This window comes from Martes martes (assembly GCF_963455335.1).
Source record: "Martes martes genome assembly, chromosome: 16".
NCBI lineage: Eukaryota > Metazoa > Chordata > Mammalia > Carnivora > Mustelidae > Martes > Martes martes.
Window position 1 is genome coordinate 29,456,856 of NC_137904.1, and position 12,387 is coordinate 29,469,242.

Genomic DNA, 12,387 nt, shown 5'->3' on the forward strand with positions numbered 1-12,387 from the left:
TGCCTATGCTCGCTCACTCTCTCTCCCACTCTCTCTCTGACAAATAAATAAATAAAATTTTTAAAAAACTGCACTGTTAAAAAAAAAAAAAAAAACAAGCAAAAAAACTGCAGGCCCAAAGGTAGTAGCAACATCTTTAAAGTGCTGAAAGAAAATATCTGTTGGGGCACCTGGCTGGCTCAGTTAGTAGAGCATGTAACTCTTGATCTCAGGGTTATGAGTTTGAGCCCCACATTGGGCATATAGAGATTACTTAATAAAGAAGAAAGTTGGGGTTGAGGTTGGTTTGTTTGTTTTGTTTTGTTTTGTTTTTAAGAAAAAAATACCTGTCAACCTAGAATTCTGTTATGAGGAAAAATACCAAAATATCTTAAAAAATGTAAAACAAGGGATGCCCAGCTGGCTAGTCAGTGGAACATACAACTCTTGATCTCAGGGTTGTGAGTTCAAGCCCCATGCTGAGCTTTACTTTAAAATACTTTACTTTAAAATTTTACTTTAAGATTACTTTAAAAAAATTTTTTTAAATTAAAAAAAAATGGAAATAAAGACGTTCAGACAAAAGTTGAAGGAATTCATTGCCAATAGGCCTATACTACAAGAAACATTAAAGTTCTTTAGGCCAAAGGAATATGAAACCATGTGAATATTTGGATTGATACAAAGGAGTAAAGAGCATTGGGGATGTGATATTTTTTATCTCTAAAAGAAAACTCATTTTGGGGGGGCCTGGGTGGCTCAGTTGGTTAGGCATCCGACTCTCAGTTTCAGCTCAGGTCGTGATCTCAAAGGTTGTGAGATTGAGCCCTGCATCAGGCTCCCTGCTCAGCAGAGCCTGCTTCTCCCTCTCCAGGTCCCCTCTGCTGTGTTCCCTCTCTTGCCGTCTCCTTCTGTGAAATAAATAAAATCTTTAAAAGGAAAAAAAAAAAAAAAAGAAAATGCACAGAAAACATCCATATTAGCTCAGTGCCTGTCATAGAGTGGTCAGTATTAGCTGTGAGCCCTCAGAGACACTGAGTAGCCTGCCCAGGTCAAGGTGGGTTGTCCCTTCTCCTGGCTTCCTTCATTTCTTAAAGGTGTCCTCTGGAACTAGGAGCAGCAGAAGTGAGCAACCCCCCATTTCGCAGATGGGGGAATTGCCTTGCCCAAGGACACAGTTGAATTCAGCATTCCCGCATTTGGTCAGCACTATGCCTGATGGAGAAGAGGGCTCTGGTGGGCCCCATATCCTGAGGTACAGTGGGAGGGAACGTGGACACGGCTCCCACGGGGTTGTTTCTGCCACAGACATGGACGTCCCGCTGCCTGATGAAGTTCTACGCTGTGGTGGCTGCCTCACCCACATCCCAGGAGAGCCACAAGATTGCAGAGAGAATTGAACAGCGAATCTTGAACTCCAACCCTGTCATGGAAGCTTTTGGTGAGCTTGGTGTCCTCTGCATAGTACCTTGATTCTATTTCCCCTGGGATTTGCCACCTCCCAAGGAGAGGGGTAGTGCTTTGAGTCTGTCTGTGGGAGTTGGAGGATGAGAGTACCACTCACTGCCTTGGACCCACAACCTCCCAAGTGCCCTTGGGCTCCTTCCGTTAGAGTCACCCCCTCCTCTGGCCTAGGCAGATGTAACAGTGTGCCAGAGAGGACCTTGTGGCTCACCTTGTTCAAATCCTGTTCTTACGTATTGGTTTCCTGAGGGTTCAGAGAAGGGGACTTGTCTAAGAATGCTCATCAGTGAGTGTCCATGTTGTGACTCGAGCCTAGGTGTGTCTGGCTGGGCCCACTCTGTCCTGAGGCAGAGTGGAGATAAGTTTGTTGTACCTAGATGTTGTCTAACTCAATAGTGACAGCTTGTTGGTTTTGGCCCTTTCCCTTCAAAGAATACAGTCCCTGATCACTAGGCTTGCTCATTCCAGTTCATTGCCAAGAAGCTCTAACCCTCCTGAAACACATTTGCTGAAGCCCAAGTGCCCATTCCCTAGTCCTGTCCCCTGTGACATGGAAACCCATAAAGGGGCTGTTAGATGACTTGAGGATAGGGACGTGCCCTCATCCCGGCCCACGAGAACCGGGTCACACCGGGGGAGTGGTATGAACCTAGGTGTGATCTGTAGGGAATGCGTGCACCCTGAGGAATAACAACAGCAGTCGCTTTGGGAAGTTCATCCAGCTCCAGCTAAACAGGTAATGGCTGCTGCCACTTTGGCTGAGGGGAGGACGGGGATGGGGAGTCTGAAAGTGGCTAGGGCAGCTTCCAGCCTGGGCTGCTTCTCTGGGCAGAACCCTGCCCCTCCTGGCATGTAATATTTGTGGAATAAATGAACCTGGGGGTGATCTTTGAACCTGGAGAATTCTAGCTACTCCAGCCTCAAAGACCCTGAGGCAGTGTGCTTATCATGGCCTATGAGTTCCTCCTAGCTTCTACCCTGGTTCAGGGGCTTCCAGTTAAACCACCACCTCTCTGGATTGCACCCCTGAGCTTGAAGCGGGGGTTTCTGTTCCTGCCTTGAGTTGGGACAAAATGGTATATAGAGTCCTTGGCCCTGTCCACCTGAGCTGGTCACAGGGGAATGTTCTAGACCACCCAAGGACCTGCCAAGTGGTCCCTAGTGCTCAAGACCCACTTTGACTAGGTGGAAGAGCTTTGTGGGGAGTGGCTATGTTGCATTCTGACAGACAGTAAGTCCTTAATAAATGCCTACCTGCTTGTGCCCAGGGCCCAGCAGATGACTGGAGCTGCAGTCCAGACATACCTCCTGGAGAAAACCCGAGTGGCTTGTCAGGCGTCTAGTGAGAGGAACTTCCACATCTTCTACCAGGTTTGTGTCCAGCTGGGCCCACAGCTGCCCAGATGTAGGGTAGAGATGGGTCTGAGCTTCCAAGCCCTCTGCTCTGCCCCCCAGGCCCCAGGCCTGACCCACCGCTTTCAGTGATGCCGCCACTTATTCCTGCAGACTTTCTGTGACTCTTCTGCCTCACGCTGGACCTTGGCTCCCAGAATGGTTTTGACCTGGAGATGCATTTGCTTTCTCTATCAGACCAAAAGGTCCTTGACACTGGGACTGGGTCCCCCTCATCAGACCAAGGACTCTTAGAATGGCACCTGTCTCCAGCAGAGTGAGAGCTTCCCTAGAGCTGTGTCTGATGTGTCTCCCATCAGACTTGGGGTACCCCAGAGCCTGGATAGAATGTCTCCTGCTCAGATGGACCTGGGGCTCCCCAGACAGGAGTCGTGCTTTCTTCATCAGACCACAGGCCTCCTCAGCAGGCTGTTTTTGCATCGGGTTGGAGATACTCAGAACTGTTCCTGCGACTTTTGTCCCTGGGCCTGTCCTGGGCTCTATGCCTTGGCTCTCTCACCTCTCAGCCTTCTGATATCAAAGCATTTCTCCTCCCGTGGCAACCCTGGGCTTATGCAGGCCTGGCTTCCTCACATTCTCACCTCGGTCGCCTGCCCACCCCTCCCCACAGATCTGTAAAGGAGCCAGCATGGACGAGAGGCTCCAGTGGCACCTCCCCGAGGGAGCAGCCTTCTTTTGGCTGCCCAACCCAGAGAGGACCTTGGAAGGTAGGGGGAGCCTTGTCCAGCACCCTGGACTGGCCCGTCAGTACCCACTCACCCTCTGCACAGGGCCTGCCTTCACCCCCTCGCTGCCCCTGCTGACCTCTGGTCCTGACCCTGGGCTGTGACTTGGATTCCTTTTCAGAGGATTGTTTCGAGGTGACCAGAGAGGCCATGCTTCATTTGGGCATCGACACCTCTGCTCAGAACAACATCTTTCAGGTTAGAAGAAAAGGTACACCTTCTGTTTGGCAGAGGTGATGGATGGGCAGCCCCTTTCATGGGTCCCTTCTCTGAATTCTGAAGATCTAGGACTTGAAGCCCCACTGTGCAACCTCTAAGTAGTCTGTTACCCTCTGTGCTACTGAGCCTAGACGGGGTGTCAGGATGGATAGGGCATAGGGGACAATGATTGAGTGCACAGTGCGGTGGTTAAAACCTAACACAGTGGTTGGGGGCTCAGCAGGGGGAGGGCAAGGTGCCTAGGTCAGTTACTACTGCAGTGATCAGAATACAGAATAGAGAACTAACGCTATCACAGCTTCGTCTAAAGTATTCAGACTTTAAAATCATGTTCATAACTCTTAGTCCACTTGGTTTTTTCAGTAGTCCTACACATATGGAGATTATTCCCATTTTTATGCTTGAAAAGACTAGAGAAGTAAAGTGACCTCCCTAGCCCTAGATCAGACATCACTGACGGTTTGTATCAGATGTAGATATTCCGACTTCCCACTTTTTCCTCCTCTCAGAGTGTTGACCCAGGTGAGCTGGGCCCACAAGTGGCCTCGCTTCTCACCCTGCCGGAGCACCGGGGGGGGATATATAGGGTGGGTTGGCAGGAGCCACAGGGAAGCCTGTGCGGGGAGATGGTGGTGCACTGGGAAATGACCTCTGCCTCTGGGTGGGGGCTGCTCAGGCAGGAGGGGGTCATGGCCTGTATAGGTACTATAGGGCTAGAGTTTGGCCAGAGGGAAAGCACATGGGGACAACCAGGGCAAGTGGACAACAGTTGGGTTCTGGATAACAGTGTTGGCCTTGCAGTATCTGACCCTCTGCCCACTGGGCATGGCAGTCTTCTCCGAAGGTAGGCTGTGGCCTCAACTCTAGTAGCATGTAGAGACCCCCTGCCTGGAACCAGACGGGGATGGTAGGGGAGGTCCTGTTCCCCCAATAAGGGTCTGAGAGTTTTCAAGTTGCTGGACTTGAGTCTCTTCTCTGTAGCCCGTGGGGACTCATCTGTGTGGATCAGTGAGTGCACAGTCCGCTATACAATGTGGACTGGGACAGAGAGCCTGCTACACAGTCCCAGATTCCACCCCAGGCTGAGCTGTCAGAAGCCCCACCGTGCTGAGAAAAGGCTAGAGGGAGCCAGAGCCAAACCCCCACTGGCCACACAGCAGTGAGCCTGGCACCCAGGTAACAGTGGTGTTGTCACAGCCTGCCCCTAAAGAAGGGGAGGCACAGAGACAGGCAGTGGGTGACTTAGGAGCTCTACTGGCTGCCCTGGGAGGCATCTGAAATCAGACTGCCTGGGTTCTCATCCTACTTTTGTCTTTTACTAAGTCTGTGGCCTGTAGGCTTGTGATTTGAAGATTTTATTTTATTTTTTTAAGTAATCTCTACACCCAATGTGGGACTCGAACTCACGATCCCAAGATTGAGACCCCTGTATGATTGAACTTCTTCCTCTGTCACCTCTGTCATGGGCACAGCACATTCCTCACAGGTAGTTGAAAGGACTAAACAAGGTGATGCCTATAACTCTTACAGAATTGTGCCGGCAGGGTCCCTTGTCAGGGGGCATCAGTTAGGAGGTTCTCTTCTTATCCTGGTACTATTCAGCAGGAGACGGACCCTTCCTGGGCGAGGCTCCAGCCCTGGAGAAAGAGCTCACACCGTGTCCTCTCCTGCCCGCTCAGGTCCTGGCCGGACTGCTGCACCTCGGCAATGTCCGCTTTGCCCACTCTGAGGACGAAGCCCAGCCCTGCCACCTGACGGGTGATGCCAAGTGTGAGGACAGGGTGGGGGCCTGGGGCTCAGGCTGTGGTCACAGCTCCAGGGAGCAGGGCCTGCCCTGTCTGGAAACTGGCCAGTGTGGGTGGGACTGGGCGGGGAGGCCTGAGGGTGGGATTTGGAAGGCGATGCTCTTGATGAAACTGTGGATGTTAGTCCTCGCCCCATCTCTGGGAAGACAGCATCGTCCTTATCTTACAGATGAGAAAAAAGAGGGTTTATAAAGTGATTTGTCCCACATGGAGCAGTGTGGACTGAGACCGAGAATCCTGGGTTCAAGTCATGTCTCTGCCTTGGGCAAGTCCCACTCATCTGAACCTAGGTTTATTCTGTCCGGTTGGGTGGGTCATAGTTCCACTGTGATGACTTCCACATGGTCTTGTGAGGAGGGCTGTGTGGATGGAGGGTGATGTGTCCCTCTCAGGCTCTCTCAGGACATCAGCCTTGCTGCTGCAGCTTCCAGAAGACCCGCTGCTGGAGACGCTGCGGATCAGAACCATCAGGGCAGGCAGGCAGCAGCAGGTGTTCCGGAAACCCTGCTCCCGAGCCGAATGCGACACCCGAAGAGACTGCGTGGCCAAACTAGTCTATGCACGGTGAGCAATCAGGCCCTGCCCTCCTTCCACGTTCTCCGCCTATCTAGAGCTGGACCAGACACCCTCGGGCATTACGCCTAGGCCCCTGGTGAAGGCTTCTAGGTAAATCAGACACATTCTTCTCCCTGCTTCCCAGATCCTTGGGACAGCAGGGAGTGGCTCCTGGGTTTTCCCTGAGCAAGGCCTTTGACCTTAATTCCAGAGTCCTCTGCCTGGGGAAGTTGCCACAGTCTGGGCGAGATTCAGCTCATTATGAAAGCATAGGAGCCTGCCTCGCCCTTGGCAGTGGGTGAGGAAAGCCTGCCTGACTCTGCTGGCAGAGCGGGCCTGGAGGGCGATCTGGGGCTGTCACAGTTCCAGGCTTAGACTTCTGGGTGAATCGGCTCCTCTGTCTCCATGTGCCCTCGCACTTCATGTCTTTATGTTACCTGGGGATAATGATAGATGGTGGAGGCAGAGTATGGCCCACTATCTTGCACAGCATAGTGTGCCACAAGTGCGAGCCCAGAACATGGTAAAGGTGGGGTCCTGGCCTTTCTCTGGTCGGTTATTTGGGCATCTCCACCCTCTGGCAATGTGGTTAAGGTTGATTTCTCCCCCTGGCTTCTGAGAACCTTCAGGTACCAAGTAAAGGTATCAAGGGCCCAGAATCCTCCAAAACTATGGGACCGAGTGTATGCATGTGCTTATGGGAACTTGGGCCCTGGGGAGAGAGGGTCCCCCTGCTTTTGTGAACTTCCCAAGAGGCATTATTGGGGGAATAAGATCCACTGAGATGAAAATGGCCCACGGCATCTGGGCTCAGGCTGACCCCAGTTCCTCAAGAGACTTCATTCCCACTGCCTTAAAGCTGATTTCAGGCCAAAGACTTTGAAAGCCTTTGTGTCAAGTCACTGCAAAATGAGCAGATAAGGTAAATATGATGACCACAGACAGAGTGAGCCTGTGTGAAATAGAACATTTCATACAGGGTCACTGTATCATCAGGTCATTTGTGTCTGGTACCTCAGATGGGTACTTGAATCGCCTGTGGCAAAAACAGAAACCAGAGCTTGATTGCAGTAAGTTGCAGAGCAGTCACTTTAAGAAAAACTGTAAGAAAGAGGCCCCTTAATAGTACCGTACATGGTGCTGAACGTGTCCCGGGACAGTGACTGCCTTGTCTTCTTGGGGGTAGAGGGGAATGGTCCAGAGTACAGGATGCCGCTTAGGGCCACTTGTGCAGGATCGAGTAGGGGGATGTGGCAGGGTCTCGAGCTCTAGGCACTACAGGTCTAGTTTTGCAGGGGAGTCTAATGAACTTGGTTCTTTGCAAGCCTAATGCAGGCCTGCCCATCAGTTCCTTCCCTTCTAATCAAGATACCAGCTGAGTGTCCAGCCAAGTGCCCGACTGATGGGAGATGCACTCCCCATCTAGCCCCAGGGTCTCGTCCTTTGTTCAGCATGCTGGCAGGCCAAGACAGATTTCTGTCTTGTCGAGGGATAGGCACGACTATGTTTGATTCTTTGGCCTGCCAGGCTTGGGATGCAAGCCCTTCGGAGCATGGCACCCTGGCTGGAGGAGCAGTGCTGCTGCCCCTCAGGCTCACTTGACCTCTCACCGGAGTCCTCTCTCCCTCCATCCCCATCCCAACAGGCTGTTTGACTGGCTGGTGTCCGTGATCAATAGCAGCATCTGTGCAGACCCTGCCTCCTGGACCACTTTCATAGGTAGCAGGGGCTCACCTTTCCGGGAGCACTCTTTCAGAAAAAGAACCATAGTGTCCACTGTGCGACTCCGGGTAGCTCTGTTCCCTTCTCTGCACCCCCTTCTCCTCAGCCACCAATGTCTGGGCAAGATGACTCGTGTTCTCGGTGCCCACATCTGACCCATCGGTAGCTCTCCAGGCAGACTTGGATGGTGTCTTGTCTGTGAGGGCCCCTCCTCCCCTGAGACCCTGGTCCAGCCTCAGGAAAGCAGTGGGGGGAGAGGCAAGATAGCTAGATTAGAGGGATTTGGAGGATATGCCAACATGGTTGGAACTGGGGTGGAACAGTCAGGGAGGGGAGGAAGTCAAGCTCAAAGATGGGAAGTTTGCTCAAGGGACAGTGGCATTCTAGATACCAGTTGGGCTGGTGAGATTAAGGCCCTCCAAATTGGATTGGACACAGAAAGTGTTCTCTAGGCTGCCCCTCAATCCTCATTCAGCCTTTCTTCCTGCTCTGAATTCTGAGGGGCCATGAAGTGGAGATGGGCCCCACCCCAAGGTGGGGTGTCTCCTGTGCCCACTGCCGGGTGTCATGCTCATTCAACTCCATCTCCAGGCTGCCAAGCGTGCGCCTTCCCCCCGGGTTCCCACAGTCCCCCCAATACTCCTCCTGCCCGGGCACCAGCCCCATGGGCTCTCCCCCATCCTCTCAGGCCTGCTGGATGTGTACGGATTTGAGTCCTTTCCCAACAACAGCCTGGAACAGTTGTGCATCAACTACGCCAACGAGAAGCTGCAGCAGCACTATGTGGCTCACTACCTGAGGGCCCAACAGGTGAGGGGTGGAGAGCTCCTTCCGGGGGCTTACCAGGAGCCTTTTGTTCCTCCTTTGATGCCATTCTGGAATGTGCTGTGGTATTGAGGCCAGCCATGGATGAACCATCTCAGCCTCAGATCACATTTGCCTTCTCCTGCCATCTTTGTTCCCTAGGAGGAATATGCAGTCGAGGGCCTGGAGTGGTCATTTGTCAACTACCAGGACAACCAGACCTGCTTGGATCTCATCGAGGGGAGTCCCATCAGCATCTGTTCCCTCATAAACGAGGTGGGGTCTGCTAGTGTGCTGAGCACCAGAGTGGGGCCTTTCTGGGGCCTTGGAAACTATACTGTGCCCCTGTGCCTCTGTCTTCCCATCTGCCAAATGTTTTTGCTAATCCCTATGTTCCTTCCGTCTCAGTGTCACTGTGATGCCTCTCTAACAACTCTGCAGTTGGGGGGCCCGCAGGGCGTGGGGACTGTGAGGGTTGTGGCGAGCCTGTCTCGTTTTTGTGGCTAACCGCCCATCCTATCCCATGCAGGAATGCCGCCTAAATCGGCCAAGTAGTGCAGCCCAGCTCCAGACCCGCATCGAGAGTGCACTGGCGGGCAGCCCCCACCTGGGCCACAATAAGCTCAGCCGGGAGCCCAGCTTCGTCGTGCTGCATTACGCGGGGCCCGTGCAGTACCACACCGCAGGCCTGGTGGAGAAGAACAAGGTGAGACCAGGCCATGGCTTGGGGAGGCCTGCATGAAATGAGGTGTTGAGTTACTACTGAACATGCATGGAAGTTTCAGGTCATGCACTCTCTCTCTCCTGAACATCCTCCCAGAATCCAAAGTCACTTCTTAGGCCTACCTGCCTGAGGTCCCTGAAAATCAGGGATGAGCTGCCCAGAAATGACTCCTGTCACAGTGAGGCTCCCGTGAAGCCATCTTCTGGGGCCCTGGAGAGCAGGACTGGCGCACCAGATGGGTGCATGCCACCTGCCCTTACCTGCTTCCCTTATCCTTTTCCAATAGGACCCTGTTCCCCCTGAGCTGACCAGGCTCCTACAGCAATCCCAGGACCCCCTACTCAAGGTGCTGTTTCCTACTGACCCCGAAGAAAAGGCCCAGGAGGAGCCCTCTGGCCAGAGCAGAGCCCCTGTGTTGACTGTGGTGTCCAAGTTCAAGGTGGGTCTGGGGGTGCTAATATGTGCCTGGTTCACTCATCAATCTCATATACTTACCAAGCACCTCCCAGGGTTGGTACTGTGTGCTGGGGAGCACTGATGAGTCCCAGAAACGTGATCCCATCCACATGGAGTTGGTAGCCTCACAGGGAAGACAGAGATGGGAAACTGACAAAGAGACATATAATTGACATGATTGAAAGCCTGGGATCTTGTGGGTGGCACAGTGAGGGCCTCTCACCCACTGCTGATAGGGCGGTCATGGACAGCAATAGTTCCTTGAACCTCTGTGCCCCGTTCCTTCCCAGTTCTCCAGCGTCCTGGTCCAGCTGTCCTTGGCTAGCAGACTAGCCATCTCCTCCAGCACCTTTTGCTTTCTGCCCCCTCTCAGCCCTTGCGCATTCTGCTCCCCCTTCCTGGGACGCCCGTTCCCTTTCCCGTGCCATTGCCCCTGAATTCCTACCCTCCGTACCCCTTGCCCTAATTGATTCCTTCTCCTCCTTCAAACCTTAGCCTGATCATCACCTCCTAGAGGAAACACCTTGTGGAGCCCAGATTTTGTTGGGACTTTCCTACCTAGCCTCAAATACGCCACTGAGGGGGGCCCACCCCATGTCGGTGTGGCCTGTCAGACCCTGGTTCTGAGCCCCAGACTGACCGTCTCATTACCCCAGCACAGCTCCCCTGGCACACAGGATGGGCTTCATGAGAACAACTTGCCTGAATGAGTGGCAGTGGCTTCTGAGATGGTGCTCTTCTAGGAAGATTGCATTGGTGAGGGTGGGGGGAGAGAAGCAGAGACCAGCCAGGTGTAAGATCGTAGGTCAGGAAGATCCCTGGAGGCAGGGGGTGAGGAGCAGTGGGAGGTCAGTCCAAGAGGGTGCTTAGACTCTGTGAGCACCTCCCATAATCATCCCAGGGTCCGGGAGCATCCCCGTCTCCGGGCTGTGAGGACCGCCAGGGGTGTTGGAGGCCGTCACTAACCAGGGCCCAGCTGACATGCGCCGGCAGCCCCAGTCTGCCTGACCCACAGTCTCGCTCCTGCAGGCCTCCCTGGAGCAGCTTCTGCAGGTTCTGCATTGCACGACGCCCCACTACATTCGCTGTATCAAGCCCAACAGCCAGGGCCAGGCGCACAGCTTTCTCCAGGAGGAGGTAATTCACAGAGCTGGAGCTGCTTTGCAGCGAGTTCTATCTGGCCAAGGCCCTGAGGGATTGAAAGGCAGAACTTACCCTCCAAATGGAGTGACCAGAGTGCATGTCTCAGGCTGAGTCTCACATGAGGGCGTCTTGTGTTCCCTGCTTCGGCAGCACGGTCATGTATGGTGTCGTGGTCTGTGCACAGCACGGTGAGCTAGCCAAGATGTCCCCCTGCGTCTGACTCTGTGCGCTGGCTGTGCCCTGCTGAGACCGAAGCTGCCGTGTGTGACAGTTGACTCTTATGATTCGCTGAAAGCCTGCGTCACCTTAGAGTCAGCACAGTGCAGCCATTTCTGTCAAGTTTTTGCTGATTTGCATGAATGCAGTCGGCCAGCAGCTGCCCTTTGTTCAGGGTATGGGGCTCTGAGGTGTGGATGAGGTCTGAGTGCTGCACAGTGCTGGAGCGGGTCGCACAGCCAAGTGGTCTAGGGTTGAAGGCCAGGATCTCTCCACTCAGGTCCCGAAGAACCTTTACAGTATAATCTCTCCTCCCTCTCGGCTATGATTTACTCTGTTGTCCACAGAATATAAAATAAATAGAAAACAAATTGGGTTGGGCTGCATGGTGATGCAGAGCCTCTGCACTGCCTGGAGGGCTGAGACAAAAGCAGGACCAGCACTTGCCTGAGCTGCATCCAAAGCCAGGCATCCGATAAGGGTACCTGAGGCCACCCGGACCCTTTCTAGCAGGGAGATCTTCTTGAGGTCCCAAGGAGTAGACCCCCAGCAGCCACGTCTCTGGACAGCCTGCAGGTTCATACTGACCAAGGCCATGGTAAGGCCTCAGAGGGCAGAAGGAATGGTATTTTCTGGCCTGCTGGCCCCGTGCCGCAGGTGCCCATCCTGTCTCCACTCTTGCAGGTCCTGAGCCAGCTGGAGGCCTGTGGCCTCGTGGAGACCATCCGCATCAGTGCTGCTGGCTTCCCGATCCGGTGAGTGGGCCGAGCCAGGCACGGGGCAGGGCCAGTGCTGGGGTGGAGCTTGGGACTCGGGTGTGACAAGAGCTGCCCAGCCCAGAGCAGGAGGTGGAGATGAAGAGAAAGCAGCAGGTGTGCAGAGGTCAGCCTGGAGCTCGAGAGGCTTCACTCGTTTGTTTCGTTTATCCGTTCGCTTTCTGTGTACTGTTTTGTAGCAGGCACTGTTTCTAGTGTCAGTGAATAAGGAAGGTGAGCCTCTGCCTCTTGGGGCATACATTCCTATGGGACATACAAGAAGTACAAAGTTAATCAGTGCTAGGGAAGAAACCAAAAAATGCTGCTCAGTAGACTAATGGGAGAAAAGAATCTTCGGGCTGTTGAGGGAGGGGCCCCTCTAGACAGCTCAGGCCTCTGTTAAGGAA

At 53.5% G+C, this 12,387-nt stretch overlaps 1 protein-coding gene across 1 annotated transcript in view; it reads left to right on the top strand.

Moving 5' to 3' along the window:
• The window catches only part of MYO19 (myosin XIX), a 30,065-nt gene that overhangs the window by 10,319 nt on the left and 7,359 nt on the right, over positions 1-12,387 (top strand). The window contains exons 5-18 of the mRNA XM_080826413.1: positions 1,288-1,420; positions 2,110-2,179; positions 2,712-2,814; positions 3,467-3,563; positions 3,703-3,779; positions 5,480-5,570; positions 5,998-6,169; positions 7,806-7,879; positions 8,571-8,692; positions 8,849-8,962; positions 9,216-9,392; positions 9,697-9,849; positions 10,896-11,003; positions 11,910-11,980. Coding sequence (XP_080682539.1) covers positions 1,288-1,420; positions 2,110-2,179; positions 2,712-2,814; positions 3,467-3,563; positions 3,703-3,779; positions 5,480-5,570; positions 5,998-6,169; positions 7,806-7,879; positions 8,571-8,692; positions 8,849-8,962; positions 9,216-9,392; positions 9,697-9,849; positions 10,896-11,003; positions 11,910-11,980 — 1,562 coding nt within the window. The remainder of the gene's footprint in view (positions 1-1,287; positions 1,421-2,109; positions 2,180-2,711; positions 2,815-3,466; positions 3,564-3,702; positions 3,780-5,479; positions 5,571-5,997; positions 6,170-7,805; positions 7,880-8,570; positions 8,693-8,848; positions 8,963-9,215; positions 9,393-9,696; positions 9,850-10,895; positions 11,004-11,909; positions 11,981-12,387) is intronic.